The sequence below is a fragment of the Typopeltis vanoorti genome, chromosome 2, assembly GCF_054136105.1.
Source record: "Typopeltis vanoorti isolate ZY-2024b chromosome 2, IOZ_Tvanoo_1.0, whole genome shotgun sequence".
In the NCBI taxonomy this organism is placed as follows: Eukaryota; Metazoa; Arthropoda; class Arachnida; order Uropygi; family Thelyphonidae; genus Typopeltis; species Typopeltis vanoorti.
The window spans coordinates 164,872,365-164,895,527 of NC_143550.1; the positions used below are offsets into that span (position 1 = coordinate 164,872,365).

At 35.1% G+C, this 23,163-nt stretch overlaps 1 protein-coding gene across 1 annotated transcript in view; it reads right to left on the reverse strand.

The window, feature by feature from the left end:
- Positions 1-23,163, reverse strand: part of Syx17 (syntaxin 17) — a 96,874-nt gene that overhangs the window by 15,729 nt on the left and 57,982 nt on the right. Inside the window, exon 6 of the mRNA XM_090413809.1 lies at positions 5,831-5,960. Coding sequence (XP_090269935.1) covers positions 5,831-5,960 — 130 coding nt within the window. The remainder of the gene's footprint in view (positions 1-5,830; positions 5,961-23,163) is intronic.

Sequence of the window (23,163 nt, forward strand, 5' to 3'; positions counted from 1 at the left end):
TACAGCTCAAATCAACATAATACAAGAGAAACAATGGATAGAACATTATAAGAATTTATGGTATGACCCAAATTTAATAACAGAAAATTTTATGGGTTCTAAATCAGAACTGATATAGAACCCATAATATTGAAAGAACTAAAGGTATCAAAAAATAGAAAATCAACCAGATTAGATGGCATAAATACAGAGCTTTAGAAATATTGCAGAGAATATTTACATCAGATTCTTAAAATGAATAATTGTTGGAAAAAATGTGAGGTTCCATTAGATTGGTTAAAAGATAAAGTTATATCTATATTTAAGAAAAGAGACAGATGATTGCAGAATTTACAAAGGAATAAGTTTATTAAATACAGGTTATAAAAGACTCAGAAATATTGCAAACAATCTACTCTCAGAAAACAAAACAGTTTCAGACATGAAGATCATGTATAGATAATATTTATGTGCTAAAATAAATTATTGAAGAAAGACGAGAATTTAATTGAGAGACTCATATGACCTTTATAGATTATGAGAAAGCTTTTGATAAAATACACAGAGGAAAAAGAATATAATGAAAAAAAAAACAAAGATATCCATTACATTTGGTACAAGCTATACAAAGTTCGATCATCATCATCATCAAATTCCTGCCATGTACCCTCAAGGGGTGTACAGGATATGATAGTACTACATGAAAAAAAATTACATCATTATTAATTTCCTATCTACAATTTTCCTCCAAATCAGTCTGTTACTTGTCAAGACATCAACATTATCAGATCTTATATTTCTATCGTCTAAAGCACTTTGTACTGTATCAATCCACCTATATCTTGGTCTTCCTCTGGGTCGTTTTGCTGCCAACCTGGCAGAGAACACTTGTTTTGCTAATCTTTCCTCGCCCATTCTGTTTAAGTGACCATACCACCTGAGATTAGCTCTGCTAACACATTCCTGGATGCTAACAATGCCAAGTTCTTTCCTAATATCCTCGTTTTTAATATGATATTGCCATTGATGCCATCTGTTCACGCCTATAATCTTTCTCAGGACTCTCATATCTGTGGTCTCTAGTCTTTGGTCAAGTGTTTTACTTCTGATCCAGCTCTAAGATCCATAAGTTAAAACTGGTTTGAACACTGTCTTGTATACAGCTAATTTAGTGTTCTGACCCAGCTCTCAGATCCATAAGTTAAAACTGGTTTGAACACTGTCTTGTATACAGCTAATTTAGTGTTCCGACTAATTTCTCTCTTATTCCATATGAATTTATTCAATTGACTTCCTACCATACCAGCTTTGCTGATTCTGTTGTCTATTTCTATATTTAATTTACCATCTTCAGTAAAAATCGTGCCTAAATAGCTGAAATGTTTTACTTGTTCCACAGGTTCTCCATTCACAACACAGTTGACATTTTCAATGATTCTGCCTATTTTCATTGTCTTTGTCTTTTTATTGCTGACCTTCATACCATATCTATTACAACAGCTATTCAATTTAGTCAGAGAATCTTGCAGACTTGTAGCAGATTTATTTAGAAGTATAACATCGTCTGGATAAAGCAAAGAGCTGACATTAACATCTCCAATTTTGATATCATGTTTAATACCACTTTCCTTCATAATGTGATCCATATAGATAATGAATAACAGAGGGGATAATGTACATCCTTGTCTCACACCAGATTTAACATTAAACCATCTTCCTGTACTTCCTTCAATTCTAACTGCTGACTTACAACTCATATAAAGACTAAGTATTGCTTGATATAAGCCCCATTGACACCATATAACTGCAGCATATTGAATAGCTTCTCTCTTGGCACCTTGTCATATGCCTTTTCCAAATTGACAAAACTTAAATACTGATCTTTGTTATATTCCCATGCTTTCTCGACTATTTGTCGTAAAGTGAAGATCTGATCCTGACAGCCTCTATTTGGCCTGAATCCAGCTTGTTCTTCACCAAGCTTTTCTTCCACAATTCTTCTCAACCGTTTCTCAAGTATACTTGCATAGATCTTGCCAGGAAGGAACACTCAGTAGGGAAATACCTCTGTAATTCTCACATACAGTTTTATTTCCCTTTTTTATATATGGGTACTATGAGAGCTCTACTCCAATCATCGGGAATTCGTCCCTCTGTCCAGGCTTTCTGAACTATGCAGTGCAGCCACTGTAAGACTCTTATACCACCATACTTCAGCATTTCTGGTCGAATATCATCTACTCCTGCTGCCTTTCCACATTTCAAGCCTTTGATGGCTTTTTCTACTTCAAGTATGGATACGTATTCCTGACTGCATGCCTGGTCAGTGTTTTTTTACCACTGTGCTGTCATCACTGCTTGTTTCATTTAGCAGTTTTTCAAAGTAATTACTCCATACTTCAAGGATATTTTCTCCCGTTTTCATGTCACCTTTATCATCTCTAATTCCTTTTACAGCACTCTTTCCTCCATTCTTAAGCTTCTTCAACAACCACCAGAATATTTTGCCACCTTCTTGATATTTATTTTCTATATTCTTGCCAAAGTCCTCCCATGACTTTTGTTTAGCTAGTTTTACACAGTGTTTAACATTCTTGCATTTGTCTCTATATTCTCTAAGAGCACAAGCTGACTTATTTGCCAGGAACTTTTGATATGCTTTTTTCTTTTCCTTCACTGCCTGTTTAACTTCCTGTGTCCACCAGGGAGTTCTGATTTTTTATCCTTACAGACAACCTCACCACATGCCTCTCTGGCAGAATCAATCAATGTTTTTTTCAGAGTTTGCCACTGAATCTCCAAGGTTTGATTCCTGTTCTCAAACTCTTTCATTTTTTCTTCAATAATCTTTGTGTATTTTAGTCTACAGTTCACATCTGAGAGCTGCTCAACTTTTATTCGCTTTAAAACTTTCTTACATGTTATTCTTTTCAATATGAAATTCAATTTTATCCTGCTCAAGACTAAATAGTGATCACTTCCAATTTCAAATCCTCGGGACACTGGTGTCCTGCACCAGGGAGAAAACATCACTATCAACAATAACATAGTCGATGAGACTTTTCTTATTTCTTGCCTCTTCTCTCCATGTGAATTTGTGCACATTTTTATGTTGGAACATGGTGTTAGTAATAACCAGTCCATGTCCTGAGCAGAAATCCAACAGATATTTGCCATTATTATTAGCTTTGCTCTTTTCTCCAAATTTTCCCAAAATATTTTTGTATGTCTCGCAATTATTTCCTACTCTGCTATTTAGATCCCCAACAAGGACCAACTTTTCATTTTTCATTGTGTCTGTTGCTTTTTCTAAAGACTCAAAAAACTCCTCCACTTCTACCTTAGTAGAACCTACTGTGGGACCATAGGCACAAATAAGTCTCATTGTCCAGTTCCCCATTCTCATATTTGCCCACATTACTCTACTTGAGACTGACTGCCATTCAAGAAGATTAGCCTCGTATTTTGTGTTGAATACTATGGCTACTCCTTCTTTTCCTTGATCGTCATTGCCTGAATATAACATTTTGTATTTATTGCTCAGAAAGATCTCACCAGTTTTGGTCTTTTTTGTTTCAGTCACCCCTATTATGTCGATCTGGTACTTATCTAATTCCTCAGCTAGCTCCATTTCTTTGCCATTCGGGCTTCTTACATTGATAGTACCGATCTTTAACTCTGGTGATGTTGAGTTGAGGTTTGTTTTCAGATTTGTTCCAGTAGCTGACTTTTCGCTGTTCGCCCTGGTTCCCTGGCGAAAACAACGGCGGCCTTGTTTAACCGGGCGACGCCCCAGCCGGCATGAAATTCTGTCATGTTGTACCATCATTTTTTATTTTGGTTTAACCAATAAGAATACAATTTGGTCGGCTAAATCCCAAATTGCCAGCCCATCCTCGGTCATTCAGTATCCAAATAGATACCCAACAGGGTGCACCACGAGAAGGTGAGGATTGGACATTAGGTCAGAAGCCCTGGTCGGTTCTCTGTATTCCGTTAAAGGCTATGTGGAGGTCTCCTCTCAGTTATACAGCTTTGACCCTTAAGCACCCCAGATTGAAATAAATCAGGGTGTCAGACAGGGATGCAACTTAACATATATATATATATATATATATATATAAAACCGGCTGACTCACCTTTTGTCAAAAGAGACCAGATAAAGGTTCCCCAGGTCATGGATGGGAATCAAACCCAGGTCTTTCTGACCAAAGGGCTTTGTCTATACCGACTGAGCTACAGAGGCTCAACTGCTATCAGTGCAGTGTTGTATGCAGATGATCAGATTACATTATAAGACAACGAAGATGACCTTCAAAAATCAGTTTATGAATTAAACGAATAAGCCAAGAATACAATTTAAAAATTTCACAAAAGAAAAAAAAGGTCATGGTATTTAAAGGTCGGGATCATATTAGATCAAAAATAGTTATAAAAAATAAAATAATAGAACAGATGACACAGTTTAATTATTTAGGCTCCATAATAACAATATCTAAAAGATAAAGATCAAAAAAAAAAAAAAATCAGCTAACGCCTTTTTATTCCCGTATACGGGAGTAGGCGAGGCCATTTAGCCCTATCTAACTTTTGGAGACTGAGTGGGCAGTTCAATCTCCACTGGTACCAATCAGAGATAGATGGCCCAAGGCTATCACTAACTAGTTAAGCGGTACACAGTGAAGAGAGACGGCTCAAATGTGCCGCCATCTTGTGGTCCCTAACCCTAACACAATATATTTAATGTCTGAAATAATGTGGGTTCTACAGTCGATTTTCTTGAGTTTACGGGACGAAAAACCCGAGTTTCCGGGAGGAAAAACCCGCTTGCCCATGCCAGAGATCGACTAACTCGGGGACCGGTCGAAAAAAGGCTTAGAAAAATTTCCTCTAGTCGCCGACTAGACTCAAAACTAAGTCTTCCTTCGTGCGGCTAAGCGCCGTGGTGTGCAAACGCTGCATCCACTAAGCTACACTGGCTTCAAGATAAATGAAACAATAAATAAATTTCAGAAAATCTGTGGAAGAATTAAAAGATCACTGAATAAAAAAAGATGGGAAACAACTAAAATTTTACAAAATAATAGCCACTCCCACTCTGTTATATGGTTCAGAAATATGGATAGTTAAAAAGAAAGATGAAAGTAAAATACAAGCTCCAGAAATGAAATTTTTAGAGCAATCAAAGGATGCACAAAATTGGACCTAAGAAATGAAGACATCAGGAAAAAAAAACTAGATATTTATAACAAAAATGAAAAGATCAAGGAATACAGAGAGAGAGAGAGAGAGAGACAAATGGAAAGAACATCTACTTAGGATGGAAAGATATTGGCTACTAAAAGACATCGATAGATATAGACCAAAGGGAGAGAGGAAAACCAGCAATAAGATGGAAAGACTAGCAAAGCCAGAACAGACAAATGCCTAATCCTTGAAGAGAAGAAAAGTGTGACACCAGAAAATGAAATGTAAAAAACAAAATTATAAAAAATTCTATTTAAACACATATATACATTTAAAAAAAAATCAATTTTTGATTATGAATTATTATTAGTCAGTTAATGAAAAAACTTTTTTAATTAATTAAATTAATTTTTTAATTAAATGGCTTTGTATTTTTTTTTTTTTTAGTTTCATTTCTTTCAACCTTCTTGATTCCGATTCCTATCAGTAATATGCAAATTAATTTACAGATAAAAATAAGAGGACACTGTTATCTGGAATATTAATATTCTAAAATTTGTCTGATTAGAAAAATTATACAGTCAAATGAATGAAATATTAATTCAGTAAGAATACAGTTTTCATCATGTCATATGTCCGTTGGTGGAAAAAGTTTACATCTTACCTAACACTCCCCCCACTGCACAGGCAACTCCTCCAAGTTTCAGTCCTGCCATAAGACCTATTGGGCCTAGGAGAGCACCTCCAATTACAGCCCCAGTTACAGGTAAAAGTGCTGCTTTGAGCTCCATTGCCTATTAATATATTTAGACATGTACATTTTTTTATTAACCCCACAGTCACCATAATAAATAAATAAATAAATAAATAAATATATATATATATATATATATATATATATATATATATATATATATATATGGTTTACTTACATTTATTGAGAAAACAGCCTTAAAATATTTCTTCTTGGTGTTAATATTTATTCAAAAATATAAAAAAAAATTTTCTTTTAAATTATAAGATATTTAGAATTTACTTAATAAATTTTACTAATTATTTTTATAGCAGGATTTTAGGAACCAGCTCTTAATGACATTTTCTTTCCTGCTTCCCAGCTTTATTCACTATACCTTCCTGTCCAATAGCTACAATGACTAAGTACGCTGGTATAACACTAGCATCCTAACAGAGTAAATGCTGTTAAGATCTGCATGTCCAGAGGCATTAGGTAGCAGCCCTACCACTCGACTTACCCAGTGACAGGTTAGTAACCTACCTGGGAAAATTCAATATACCGTATATTATCGTGTATAATGCGAAAAATTTATGGTAAAACATACTACTTAAAGTTAAGTAGTATTTTTTTAAGTAGTTAAGTAAGTATTGTTATATTTTTTAAGATCTTAAAAAATATAACATCTTATTAGACTTGCACACACACAACATATACTACCTAATGCCTATGCAACCAAAACTACTTGACCCACTCGCATTCGGCGAACGAGCACGCATCGTATCTGCGCATAAAGCTAGTAATGTAAGTAGTGCTAATATCCCACCCCCTTGGCGGGATATTAGCACAGTTAGGTATATCGGTTTAATCACAGTTCATTTTAAATACTATTCATTAAACAAACCTAGCCTGAAAATGAGCCAACAGAAACATTTATCTTTTGAAGCAGGATTTAAACTGCATGTCATGCAGTTTGCAGAAGAACACAATAACAGTGTTGCTATGAGAGAATTTGGTGTAGCAGAGAGTAATACAGTATTAGACTTTGGCGTAAGCAAAAAGACAGTCTTGAAAAAATCCTCAAAACCTGCCCGTCATGGAGATGTAGCATCCTTTCCAGAACTCGAAGAAGAGCTAAATTAATGGATTTTGACGCAACGACAAGATGGCATTATAGTAACAAGAAATGCAATTCGTTTTCGAGCTCTACAACTCAAGAATGGTAAATTCAAGGACATACCAGGTATTTCATCTTTTCTTGCTTCGCCTGGGTGGTGCAACAGATTTATAAAACGCAAAGTATTAACATTACGACACCGAACAAAAATTGCACAGAAGTTACCAAAGCAGCTTGAAAAAATAGTGGAGTCCTTCCATAAATTTATCATAAAATTACGGAAGTGTCACAGATATGAATTTTCCCAAATAGGCAATATGGATGAGGCGTCCATGTACTTTGATATGCCTGGGAATCGAACAGTAAACTAAGTTGTTGAAAAGGGTGTCCTCATAAAAACAACGGGACATGAAAAAACGCATTTTACCATTGTTCTAGCATGCATGGTAGACGAAACCAAATTAAAGCCGACAGTGATATTTAAAAGGAAGAAAATTCCGAAGCATATGAAATTTCCACCAGGTGTCATTGTTCGTGCCAATCAGAAATGTTGGATGGATGAAGAAGGTGTACAATTTTGGCTGGATAAAGTATGGAACATACGTCCAGGTAGCTTGTTACATCAACAAAGCATGCTAGTCTGGAATATGTTCTGGGCACATTTAATGGAGACAAGCGAAGAGAAATCATGTGAGTTACGTACAGACCTAGCAGTCATACCAGGTGGTCTAACTTCCGTTTTGCAGCTGCTTGATGTCAGCTTGAATAAGCTGTTTAAAGATCACTTACGTGAAAAATGGAGAGAATGGATGTCATCTGGTTTGGTGAAGATGACAAAGGGTGGGAATTTTCGGAAGCCTGAGATCAACCCAGTCACCAGCTGGATTAAAGAAGCATGGGATTCTATACCATCTGAAATGATTCAACGCTCATTTCTTAAATGTGGAATAAGTAATTCAATGGATGGATCCAAAGATGATTTCATATACGAAAACGAGGATGACGCAAAACAAAATGGAAAGCATGATGACGATGACGACCACAGCTACACTGATGACGCAATGCCTACAGATGAATTTAAAAATGAAATGTTTGATGACTCAAAAGATGAAGAATTTAAAGGATTTTGACATTTTGTTTTAAAATAAATATTTCTTTCGTTAATTCGTATTGTATTATTTATAATGTTATGGAACAAGATTAACAGATCGCATTATAAGTGGACATGGCATTTTAGGACTAGGTTTCAAACGAAATTTCTAGTGCGCAATATACGTGAAAATATACGGTACTTTCAAGTCTCATCCAAAGAAAAGCCGGATGGATTATCAGGGAAAAGACCACAATTCAGGAAAATGTAAACGAAATTGGAAAAAGGAACACATAATGAAGATTGCAACATGGAATGTGAGAAGCATTACATACAAAGAAGAGGAACTTGATAAACAACTAAACCAAGCTAACATAAAGACATACATAGTAACAGAAACAAAGAAAAAACAAAAAAGGCACAAAAGAAACAAACAACTATATGCAAATCTACAGTGGGGTAAAAAAAGAAGAGCAAAAGCAGGTATAATGATTATGGTATATAAATCTCTAAAGAACAATATTGTATATTATAACTATTTGAACGAGATTAATAGAAATTGGACTCAAGACATTAAGAAGCCACATAACAATAATTGGTGCATATGCACCAGAAGAGGGAAAAGAAGAAGCCAGTAATATATTTTATAAAGAATTACAGAATGCCATAGCTAAAACAAACAAAACTGACAATTTACTACTAGCAGATGCCTAGTAGTAAATTGTCAGTTTGAAATTTAAATGCCAGAATAGGAAACAAAAAATACAAAACAAACATAGGTAATGGCAAAGACATGTAATGAAAATGGTCACAGACTGCATGATTTTGTCATTTATAATAATATGAGAATAATGAATTAGGTGTTTAAACACAAGGAAATATATAAATATACTTGGTCAGCCAGAGGATGCAAATCAGTAACTGACTATGTTATTGCAAATTTTAAATTAGCGGAGTTAATTTTAGACTTAAGAGAATATTGAGGTTTTGAATTTAATTCTTTGAATTTAAACCAAACCTAGTTAAAAAAAAAAAAAACAGACTAAAAGTATACAATACATTAGCTCTACCAGTCTTAATGTACGGAAGCAAAATCTGGACAATAAAACAAAAAGACAAACAAAGATTAATAACAGTGGAAATGAAGTTTGTGAGAAAAACTGCAAAGTATACCCTATTTGATCACAAAAGAAACAAAGAAATTATGAAAGAATTAAACCAAGAACCAGTAATAGAAAAAATTAAAAAATATAAACATAAATGGATGGAACACATTCAAAGAATGAAAACAGAAAGATTGCCAAATAATAAATTTAGTTTAATCCTTTATCCAAGTGTGAGCAAACAAAGTTTGTACCTGAAAATATCTTCAGGACTGGGGTAAGGTAGTACAACACTGGACAACTCGCAGCAAAGGTGGAACAAGCTAATATCACTCCTATCTCAGTATCTCCCATAATGCAAAACACATCTCCTTGCAGATATGTGTTTTGAAGGGCCACTACCCAGACTAGTCTGGGTAATGGCCCTTCCCTTAATGCATAACATTATACATATCCGCAAGGAGATGTGTTCTGCATTATGGGAGATACTGAGATAGGAGTGATGTTAGCTTGCTGCGAGTTGCCCAGTGTTGTACTAAATTACCCTAGTCCTGAAGATATTTTCAGGTGCAAACTTTGTTTGCTCACACTTGGATAAAAGATTACACTAAATTTATTATAGTCTAACCAAGTGAAAAATAAACTTTCAACATCAAAAAAGATTACCAAAACAAGCCTTAAAGTACAAGCCATTAGGAAAAAGAAAACCAGGACGTCATCTTAAACGATGACTTCTAAGGCCGGAACAGACCATGCTAGGCCTAAATCCTTGATACGCATGATGATGAATTAAACTCTGATCATTATATGGTATCAGCAAAAATTCAATTTAAACCAAAGTGGCTAAGAATACATAAAATTGAAAATTCTTATCAACCAAGTTACGAAATTTCTTCATTACAAGATCCCCATGTTAGACAACAATATCAAAAATGCACAAACTTAAAAAAAGAAACCACATATGAATCAAGTGACAAAGAAGAGGAATGCTGGAACAAAGAAATAGAAAATATAATAAAAACAAAAAAGGATAATGACCTGAATTGGAGAAGCAGAAATGGAGTATAAAAGAAACAGTGCAATTGCAAAACAGATTATAGCAATGAGGAAAAAATAGAGAGAGATGGAACAATTTCATAACAGAACTAGAAAAGGATATATTTAAGCCACAACCCAAAATCCTTAAAATAATAAAATACATCAATAAAGAAATAAAAGAAAAGATAAAAATACAACCAATAGATTTAGAAAAATGGGTGCCCTATTTCCAAAATTTTGAAAAAGATAATGAAATAAAATTTTATAAAATAAAAAATGACCTAACAGAAAATATCACAATGTTAGAACTGAAAAATACAATAAAGAAGATGAAAAATAGGAAAACACCAGACGACAATATAAATATAGAACTATACAAAAATGCAGGTGAAAAATTTAATGAAAGACTAGAAAAATTTTAATATGGTTTGGATGTCTGGAAAAACTCCTAACTCTTGGAAAAAAGCACTGGTTATCCCAATCTATAAAAAAGGAAATCAAGAAGATTGCAATAACTATAGGGAGAATTAGTCTGCTAAATACATGATATAAAATATAGGCAGAAATATTAAAAGAGAAGCTAAGCAGTATTGTAGAGAGATAAACTACTTGAAGAACAAAACGTCATCTAAAAAGGCCGATCCTGAATAGATCTAATTTTTACTCACATAATTAATTATTAATAATTTACAATTATTAATAAAAAAGAGAAGAGAATTTCAAAAAGAAACACATGTGGCTTTATTGATTATGAAAAAGCTTTTGACACAATAAGTAGACAAAAATTGTTTAAAATATTAACCGATTTAAATATACCAAACCAACTTTTACAACCCATTCAAGAAATATATACAGGAAATAAATTAGCAGTTATAGAACACATCTCAGAATGGAAAGATATGTCAAGAGGAATATGACAAAACTGGTAATTAATTTACGGAATTAACAGCGCATATAAAGTATATTAATTAAAGATAACTTTAATTAAAGATAACTTTGGATGGATCCAAAGATGATGTCATATACGAAAACGAGGATGACGCAAAACAAAATGGAAAGCATGATGACGATGACGACCACAGCTACACTGATGACGCAATGCCTACAGATGAATTTAAAAATGAAATGTTTGATGACTCAAAAGATGAAGAATTTAAAGGATTTTGACATTTATGACATTTAGGAATATGACAAGGATGTACCCTCTCACCTCTACTTTTTGATATATACAATACATAAATAAAATTATAACAATCTGGAAACAGTATAATCGTTTGGTATACAAATAACCCCAAAAATGAAGATAGATACCCTACTTTTTGCAGATGATCAAATAGTATAAGCTACATCAGAAGATCATTTACAATCATCATCATCATCATCAAATTCCTGTCATGTACCCTCAAGGGGTGTACAGGATATGACAGTACTACATGAAAAAATTACATCATTACTAACTCCCTATCTACAATTTTCCTCCAAATCAGTCTGTTACTTGTCAAGACTCCAACATTATCAGATCTTATATTTCTATCATCTAAGGCACTTTGTACCGTATCAATCCACCTATATCTTGGTCTTCCTCTGGGTCGTTTTCCTGCCAACCTGGCAGAGAACACTTGTTTTGCTAATCTTTCCTCTCCCATTCCATTTAAGTGACCATACCATCTGAGATTAGCTCTGCTAATGCATTCCTGGATGCTGACAATGTCAAGTTCTTTCCTAATATCCTCATTTTTAATATGATATTGCCATTGATGCCATCTGTTCACGCCTCTAATCTTTCTCAGGACTCTCATATCTGCGGTCTCTAGTCTTTGGTCAAGTGTTTTACTTCTGACCCAGCTCTCAGATCCATAAGTTAAAATTGGTTTGAACACAGTCTTGTATACAGCTAATTTAGTGTTCCGACTAATTTCTCTCTTATTCCATATGAATTTATTCAATTGACTTCCCACGATACCAGCTTTGCTGATTCTGTTGTCTATTTCTATATTTAGTTTACCATCTTCAGTAAAAATTGTGCCTAAGTAGCTGAAATGTTTTACTTGTTCCACAGGTTCTCCATTCACAACACAGTTGACATTTTCAATGATTCTGCCTATTTTCATTGTCTTTGTCTTTTTATTGCTGACCTTCATACCATATCTATTACAACAGCTATTCAATTTAGTCAGAGAATCTTGCAGACTTCTAGCGCATTTATTTAGAAGTATAACATCATCCGCATAAAGCAAAGAGCTAACATTAACATCTCCAATTTTGATATCAGGTTTAATACCACATTCCTTCATAATGTGATCCATATAGATAATGAATAACAGAGGGGATAATGTACATCCTTGTCTCACACCAGATTTAACATTAAACCATCTTCCTGTACGTCCTTCAATTCTAACTGCTGACTTACAACTCAAATAAAGACTAAGTATTGCTTGATATAATGTCCCATTGACACCATATAACTGCAGCGTATTGAATAGCTTCTCTCTTGGCACCTTGTCATATGCCTTTTCCAAATCGACAAAACTTAAATACAGATCTTTGTTATATTCCCATGCTTTCTCGACTATTTGTCGTAAAGTGAAGATCTGATCTTGACAGCCTCTATTTGGCCTGAATCCAGCTTGTTCTTCACCAAGCTTTTCTTCCACAATTCTTCTCAACCGTTTCTCAAGTATACTTGCATAGATCTTGCCAGGAACACTCAGTAGGGAAATACCTCTGTAATTCTCACATTCAGTCTTATTTCCCTTTTTATATATGGGTACTATGAGAGCTTTACTCCAATCATCGGGAATTCGTCCCTCTGTCCAGGCTTTCTGAACTATGCAGTGCAGCCACTGTAAGACTCTTATACCACCATACTTCAGCATTTCTGGTCGAATATCATCTACTCCTGCTGCCTTTCCACATTTCAAGCCTTTAATGGCTTTTTCTACTTCAAGTATGGATATGTATTCCTGACTGCATGCCTGGTCAGTGTTTTTTACCACTGTGCTGTCATCACTGCTTGTTTCATTTAGCAGTTTTTCAAAGTAATTACTCCATACTTCAAGGATATCTTTTTCTCCTGTTTTCATTTCACCTTTATCATCTCTAATTCCTTTTACAGCACACTTTCCTCCATTCCTAAGCTTCTTCAACAACCTCCAGAATATTTTGTCACCTTCTTGATATTTATTTTCTATATTCTTGCCAAAGTCCTCCCATGACTTTTGTTTAGCCAGTTTTACACACTGTTTAGCTTTCTTACATTTGTCTCTGTATTCTGTAAGAGTAAAAGCTGACTTATTTGCCAGGAACTTTTGATATGCTTTCTTCTTTTCCTTCACTGCCTCTTTAACTTCCTGTGTCCACCAGGGAGTTCTGATTTTTTTATCCTTGCACACAACCTCACCACATGCCTCTCTGGCAGAATCAATCAATGTTTCCTTCAGAGTTTGCCACTGAATCTCCAAGGTTTGATTCCTGTTCTCAAACTCTTTCATTTTCTTTTCAATAATATTTCTGTATTTTAGTCTACAGTTCACATCTGAGAGCTGCTCAACTTTTATTCGCTTTAAAACTTTCTTACATGTTATTCTTTTCAATATGAAATTCAATTTTATCCTGCTCAAGACTAAATAGTGATCACTTCCGATTTCAAGTCCTCTGTACACTCTGGTGTCCTGCACCAGGGAGAAAACATCACTATCAACAATAACATAGTCAATGAGACTTTTCTTATTCCTAGCCTCTTCTCTCCATGTGAATTTGTGCACATTTTTATGTTGGAACATGGTGTTAGTAATAACCAGTCCATGTCCTGAGCAGAAATCCAACAGATCTTTGCCATTATTATTAGCTTTGCTCTTTTCTCCAAATTTTCCCAAAATATTTTTGTATGTCTCACAATCATTTCCTACTCTACTATTTAGATCCCCAACAAGGACCAACTTTTCCTTTTTCATTGTGTCAGTTGCTTTTTCTAAAGCCTCAAAAAATTCCTCTACTTCTACCTTAGTAGAACCTTCTGTGGGACCGTAGGCACAAATAAGTCTCATTGTCCAGTTCCCCATTCTCATATTTGCCCACATTACTCTACTTGAGACTGACTGCCATTCAAGAAGATTAGCCTCGTATTTTGTGTTGAATACTATGGCTACTCCTTCTTTTCCTTGATTGTCATTGCCTGAATATAACATTTTGTATTTATTGCTCAGAAAGACCTCACCAGTTTTGGTCTTTTTTGTTTCAGTCACCCCTATTATGTCGATCTGGTACTTATCTAATTCCTCAGCTAGCTCCATTTCTTTGCCATTCAGGCTTCTTACGTTGATAGTACCGATCTTTAACTCTGGTGATGTTGAGTTGGGGTTTGTTTTCATATTTGTTCCAGTAGCTGACTTTTCGCTGTTCGCCCTGGTTCCCTGGCGAAAACAACGGGGGCCTTGTTTAACCGGGCGACGCCCCAGCCGGCATGAAATTTTGTCATGTTGTACCATCATTTTTTATTTTGATTTTTGATTTTATTTTGATCATTTACAAAGATCATTAAAATCATTAAATGATATCTCAAAACAATATAATATGACAATATCTAAAGAAAAAACAAAAATAATGGCATTCAAAGGAGAAAACAAAATAAGTAAAATAGTGATAGATAATAAAATAATAGAACAAGTAAATACTTTCAAATACTTGGGATGTGATTTATCATACGAAGAAGAAAAAGACAGACACTAAAATATCAAACCTTGTCAAAGTAAATGGCATAATAAATGATATATTTAAGCCAACCGTAGTACAAAAACACACTAGAATCAGAACTATATAATGTCTTGTCAAAAAAACCAACTCCACTATACAAAAGCGAAACAGGGACCATAAAAAGGAAAGATGAAAAAAGAATTCAAACAGAAATGAAATTTCTCAGAAAAACAGCTGGATATACCCAAGTGGGACCATAAAACAAATGAAGAAATTTTACAATCCCTGAATATAAAACCAATTAATTACTACATACGACAGTATAAACAAAAATGGATAGAACATTTAAATCGAATGGACAACAGCAGACTACCAAAAATATTATACAGATATAAAATAAGTGGAAAAAGAAGAATCAGAAGACAAAGAAAAAGATAGCATGAAACTAGAACAGGCCACCTTGCCTAAAATGCATGTTAGGAAGAAGAAGATCTTCCTGTTCGATAGCTATAATGCTAAAATGATCAACAAGATGGTTGTTCTAACATGTTGGGAGTGATATGAGTCAATAGTTGTTCCAAATATCAACTCTCTCATCACTCTCAACATACAGATTATAGCAATGCTATTACTATTCCCAATATCCAGGAACACTCAGAAAAAATAGCCAGAACTTAAAAGAAATATAACTTCTACTTAACTTTCAATCCTCATTTGAGTGGAAAAAGAAGAATCGGAAGACCAAGAAAGAGATGGCTGCCCTTATCTGCTCTCCCAAAGATCTCTCGCCTTTGCCAGATCTTCCTTGTTCTTACTACTTATCATATTACGGACAAACTGAGCGATTCCAAAACATCTGCCGCAACTATGATTAGCATTATCTAGCTGATCATTACTTGGATACCTTGTACAGAATCAAGTGGAAAAAAATTATGCTTCACTACTACAGAAAATACAAACCTGAAAGACATTTTATAGAATCAGCAGCAGATTTAAAAACCACCCTAATATAAATAAATATGGTTGTGTTAAGCCTTCCAAGATTTGGAAAATATTAATTCTTAGACAACTGGCACTCTTAGAGAGTGCCAGTTGTGTTGGATAAAGGTAATGGCTACACAATGATACTAGTAGAAGCGCATCTAACAGGATATCACATGGAATTCTATAACACAAGCTAGATCAAATGGGGAATGGATATGAAAGTAATGCATGGAGGAGCAGAATCCAGAAGGCATGTGACTAGGAGTGTGCAGTGATTCTTGGATCTGCAATTTAATTGGTAAATCAATGACACGGGAAATGATTTAAAAGGAAATAATGAATTGTTTGTTGATAATACATGATTCAAGGCAAAAGCCTGCAGAATTATTTTTAAATAATTTAAACAGCCTGATATTAGGCTGCAAGTTTAATTGGAAAAGTGGAAAGTATGCATTTTATGAGAAAAGATTATAAGCTACATATTACACTGATGGATCTGTACTTTGAATTTTATGAACCATGAATTGAAAGGATGTTAATTGATAGGGAGTTGAAGTTCAGACAGTATTGCAAAAGTGGCCAAGGGATTACCTTGAATAAGGCTTTGATATGACCACATCTGGATTACTGCACATAGGTCTGATCACTGGGCTTTTTTTTGGTGGGGGGAGAAGGTGGTATAGAGAATCCAGAGGCAAGTAACTGAGATGATAAGTGATCTGTGGCATATTGTGAAAATTGGTTGATAGGCAGAAAAGAGGAGATATAATAGAAATATTTAAATTACTAAAAAGGCTTATAAGACTGACTCAGAGGAAATTTTCAGTACTTGGCCAGAGGGAACAGAACAAGGGGTTCCCTGGGAAGCGAGTAAGAGTGCGATTGGTAAAGGCTTCACGACTAAATATTTTTCACTTGGAAAGAGGTAAATGAGCAGAATGGATTGCAAGCGTGTTAAGCATGCTTTCTCTGTGAATGTGTTCATGGAGTAAGTGGGGATTCGTATGTAAATAACAATAATCTCATAATAATAGTGCAAAGTCTCTGATGAGTCGCTCTTTGCTTTGCATCTTGTATAATGGACATATCTTTGTATCTGCAGATCATTCCGCTAATGTACTTGATCTTGCATATGTGGTATCTGTGATATGTATTGCACATTTATCTGTAATAAGGAACATTACAATCACATTAAAGATAATGACCACCCCAGTACTTCTAGCTGCTGTTTCAGTTTCACTGGACAAAGCAAGAAGTGTGAAAGTAGTCCTGCAATTTTATAATCCGTGACAAGTTTTGCCAACTTGGTTGTAATTGTGATTGGTAGAGCCTCTGCTACTAATGGCTCGCAAAAAGTTAAGCAAGTTTGAGCAGGGTTAGTAGTTGGAAGGGGCCCAATCGTTCGATGCTGTTGGCACACTCTCCCTTGATGAGTCTTTGGACTCCTTGGAGGTGTAATAATAATATATATATATATACATACACACACACACACACACACACACACACACACTGGTGTCCAAAAACTAAGGACGAACTACATTTTTACGTATATATTAAAATTTTTTCATGATTACAGCCATGAAATAATGTGGACATAAATTTATTGCCAGCATACTAATAAATTATATTACACAAAAAAGTTTTTATAAATTTTGTACAAATTAAATTGCAATACATTTTTGGCAAAGGTTACAAATTTCCTAAGGATGTGGTTAATCAATTAATGTACTGTGTGTGTGGAGAAAACTATGCAGAGACACATTTCAGTTGGAATAAGTCCACCCTGAACTGTGATGCAGCTCTCATAATGTCATACTATGCTTAGTGCCAAGTGTCAGGAGTTATTGAGGCAAAGTGTCCCACTCTTCCTTCAGAATAAGGATAAGGCCTTGTTTTCTGGAGGGTAATTTCGAGCAACAATGCATCTCCCTATTGCATCCCAAACATGTTCTATGGGGGTTTAGATCTGGGGAGCATGCTGGCCACTAGATTCGATTAATATCCTCAGTCTCCAGAAGTATCTCCACTGTTCATGTATGATGTGGTGCATCATTGTCATGCATAAAAATGAATTCTTCATCTACAGCAGCACAGAACACAATATAGTTCCTTTTTCCAGCACTTGAAGCTCGGAGCATCCATTAAGCATAATGCCTACCCATACCATGACCCCAGCACTGCCATATCTATCCCTTTCAAGAACATTCTCATGACGGTAAACAGTACCATTTTCACACCAGATCAAGTGTTGTCTAAAATCAGAGGAAAAACTAAAACGATTCATTTGTAAAGAGTACATTAGCCAATTGGTGTCTTGTCCAATTTTTATGGATACAACACCAACGAAAATGTGATCTACGATGGTTAAAGGGAAGCAGATTACAGACTTTGGGCACATACAGCCACTTGTTGCAGACATCTTGCTGCAGTTTATTGAGATATGTGCATACTTGTGCTTGAATGGAACTGACTTGCAGTGCTGAGTCGATTATGTTTTGCTGTAAACACCAAAAATCTATTTTCATTTGTAGAGTGAGGACAACCTCTTAGCAAACATCTGGAACACATACCATTGGTTTGAAATGCTGCCCAGAGTTGAAATACAATGCTATGTCAGATTCCAAACTCTCCGGCACAACGTCTTTGAGACATTTCAAGACATCAGAACACACGCAATTTACAGACAAAAATTACTAGTTGTGGTGGTGTTGGAAGTGGGCGGTAGATGGCGTTGATGGAGATGATTCGTAGTAGAGGTTAGGTGTAGAGAGAATTGTAGATGTCCTCCCACGATGAGTCTTCGGACTCCTTGGAGGTATCAGGAATAATAATAATAATAATAATCTTTGAACACATACCCACTTTCTACTCGAAATAGTCAGTTATACAATTGTCACAAGCTTATTTTTCTGAACCCTATTTCTGAAGATTTCAACCAAAAACAGTTGAAATCTTCAGAAATAGGGTTCGTTCTTAGGTTTTTTGGCACACACACACACACACACGTGTGTGTGTGTGCACCTCTTCATATGTTAAAAACACTAAACATTTTGTTGTTGTTGTGTTTTTTTTTTTATGACAGGTGCCTCTTATATAAAAGTGAGATCATGGGAGGCTTTGATATCACCACTATTGCTACAAATGTTTCCACAGAAGAATAACAATATTGGAAAATCAAAGAAAATCCAGAAAAGTTATGTCACTTCTACTGAAGAAGGGACAGCATGCTAAACTGCACAGTTCCTATGCATAAACTGCATAGAAACATGATTAAATTAAAGTTGCTTCAAAGTTTTTAAATTATCTGAACAACGTACAAAAATCAAGTTTATGATGGGGTTTGACCAATAGTTTGTTTCTCTTTCTGGATGCCAAACATTTTCTCTCACTCTTTCGATAGGTTAAATATTACATCATCATCAAATTCCTGCCATGTACCCTTAAGGGGTGTACAGAATATGAGAGTACTACATGAAAAATTTACATCATTACTAACTTCCTATTTACAATTTTCCTCCAAATCAGTCTGTTACTTGCCAAGGCTAAAACATTATCAGATCTTATATTACTATTGTCTAAGGCACTTTGTACAGTATATCAATCCACCTATATCTTGGTCTTCCTCTAGGTCATTTTCCTGCCAACCTTGCAGAGAACACTTGTTTTGCTAATCTGTCTTTGCCCATTCTATTTGAGTGACCATACCAACTGATATTAGCTCTGCTAATGCATTCCTTGATGCTGACAATGTCAAGTTCTTTCCTAATATCCTCGTTTTTAATATGATATTGCCATTGATGCCATCTCTTCACGCCTCTAATCTTTCTCAGGATTCTCATATCTGCAGTCTCTAGTCTTTGATCAAGTGTTTTACTTCTGACCCAGTTCTCAGATCAATAAGTTAAAATCGGTTTGAACACTGTCTTGTACAGCTAATTTAGTGTTATGACTAATTTCTCTCTTATTCAATATGAATTTATTCAATTGACTTCCTATCACACCAGCTTTGTTGATTCTGTTGTCTATTTCCATATTTAATTTACCATCTTCACTAAAAATCATTTAAATTATTTCAGCCTAAATAGCTGAAATGTTTTACTTGTTCCACATGTTCTCAGTTCAAAACACAGTTGACATTTTCAACGATTCTGCCTATTTTCATTGTTTTTGTCTTTTTATTGCTGACCTTCACACCATATCTATTACAATAGTTATTCAATTTAGTCAGGGAATCATGCAGACTTGTAGTGGATTTATTTAGAAGTATAACATCGTCTGCATAAAGCAAAGAGCTGACATTAACATCTACAATTTTGATATCATGTTTAATTCCACTTTCCTTCATAATGTGATCCATATAGATAATGAATAACAGAGGGGATAATGTACATCCTTGTCTCACACCAGATTTAACATTAAACCATCTTCCTGTACTTCCTTCAATTCTAACTGCTGACTTACAACTCAAATAAAGACTAATTATTGCTTGATATAATGCCCCATTGACACCATATAACTGTAGTGTTTTGAATAGCTTCTCTCTTGGCACCTTGTCAAATGCCTTTTCCAGATCGATGAAACTTAAGTATACATCTTTGTTATATTCCCATGCTTTCTGAACTATTTGTCGTAAAGTGAAGATCTGATCCTGACAGCCTCTATTTGGCCTGAATCCAGCTTGTTCTTCACCAAGCATTTCTACTTACGATTCTTCTCAACCGTTTCTCAAGTATACTTGCATATATCTTAACAGGAACACTCAGTAATGAAATGCCTCTGTAATTCTCACATTCAGTATTATTTCCCTTTTTATATATGGGTACTATTAGAGCTCTACTCCAATCATCAGGAATTCGTCCCTCTGTCCAGGCTTTCTGAACTATGTAGTGCAGCAAATGTAAGACTTTTATACCACCATACTTCAGCATTTCTGGCTGAATATCATCTACCTGCTGCCTTACATTTAAGGCCTTTGATGGCTTTTTCTACTTCAAGTATGAATATGTATTCATTACTGTATGCCTGTTGAGTGTTTTTTTACCACTGTGCTATCACTGCTTGTTTCATTTAGCAATTTTTTGAAGTAATTACTCCATACTTCAAGGATATCTTTTTCTCTCATCTTCATGTCACCTTTATCATCTCCTTTTACAACAGTCTTTCCTCCATTTCTAAGCTTCTTCAACAACCTCCAGAATATCTTACCACCTTCTTGATATTTATTTTCTATGTTCTTGCCAAATTCCTCCCATGACTTTTGTTTAGCTAGTTTTACACAGCATTTAGCTTTCTTACATTTGTCTCTGCATTCTCTAAGAGCACAAGCTGACTTTGCCAGGAACTTTTGATATCTTTTCTTCTTTTCCTTCACTGCCTCTTTAACTTCCTGTGTCCACGATGGAGTTCTGATTTTTCTAACCTTGCAGACAACTTTACCACATGCCTCTCTAACTGAATCAATCAGGGTTTTTTTCAAGGCTTGCCACTGAATCTCCAAGGTTTGGTTCCTGTTCTCAAACTCTTTCTTCAATAATATTTGTGTATTTTAGTCTACAGTTCACATCTGAGAGCTGCTCAACTTTTATTCGCTTTAAAACTTTCTCACATGTTCTTCTTTACAATAAAATTAAATTTTATCCTGCTCAAGACTAAATAGTGATCACTTCCAATTTCAAATCCTCTGTACACTCTGGTGTCCTGCACCAGGAGAAAACAACATATCAGTGAGACTTTTCTTATACCTTGCCTCTTCTCTCCATGTGAATTTGTGCACATTTTTATGTTGGAACATGGTGTTAGTAATACCCAGTCCATGTCCTGAGCAGAAATCCAACAGGTATTTGCCATTATTATTAGCTTTGCTCTTTTCTCCAAATTTTCCCAAAATATTTTTGTATGTCTGACAATCATTTCCCACTCTGCTATTTAGATCCCCAACAAGGACCAACTTTTCCTTTTTCAATGTGTCAGTTGCTTTCTCTAATGCATGAAAAAATTCCTCCACTTCTACCTTAGTAGAAACCTTCTGTGGGACCATAGACACAGATAAGTCTCATTGTCCAGTTTCCCATTCTCATATTTGCCCACATCACTCTTCTTGAGACAGCCTACCATTCAAGAAGATTAGCCTCCTATTTAGTGTTGAATACTATGGCTACTCCTTCTTTTCCTTGATTGTCATTGTCTGAATATAACATTATGTATTTATTGCTCAGAAAGATCTCACCAGCTTTTGTCTCTTTTGTTTCAGTCACCCCAATTATGTCGATCTGGTACTTATCTAATTCCTCAGCTAGCTCCATTTCTTTGCCATTCAGGCTTCTTATGTTGGCAGTACCAATCTTTAACTCTGGTGATGTTGAGTTGTGGGTGTGTTTTCAGATTTGTTCCAGTAGCTGACTTTTCGCTGTTTGCCCTGGTTCCCTGGCGAAAACAACGGGGTTTTGTTTAACCGGGCAACGCCCCAGCCAGCATGAAATTTTGTCATGTTGTACTATCATTTTGTATCTTGGTTTAAGCCAATAAAAATACAATTTGGTTGGCTAAATCCCAAATTGGCAGCCCATCCTCGTTCGTTCAGTATCCAGGTAGATACCTAATAGGGTGCACCACGAGAAGGTGAGGATCGGACATTAGGTCAGAAACCCTGGTCGGTTCTCCGCATTCCTTTAAAGGCTATGTGGAGGTCTCCTGTCTCCTCTCAGTTATATAGGTTTGACCCTTAAGCACCCCGTTAAATATTACAATATATAGAAAATCAACCCGTATCAACAGTCTCATCTTTATCAATCTCAAAAGCTATGGGTCATATTAACATTGGAAATCTAAGTCTGCTATGTTATTAATGATGATGATCAAGATTTAATTTTTTAAAAAATTCAAATTTCCTGTTATCATTCCAGAAGAATAGTTATGATAAAAAGACTGCCACCAGGTTTTTATTCCATCTATAAACACACCATGAAACTACTAATATTGAAATAAAAGATTATGTCACTCTCTCTCCCATACATCAGCTCTATTACAATTAAGATGGTGAAACTTGTCATCAATTACAAAATTATAACATTCACAAAGGAATATAATAAATTTAGTTTATGAGGAACATGAAAGAATTAATTTAGCTGGAACTAGTGACCTGAAAGGTGAGAAGTATTATATGAAGGAGGTTGTGAAAGAGTTGGAAGAAGTGAAAAAGAAGAGAGAAAGTGAAGTCTATAAGTCTACTGTCACACTA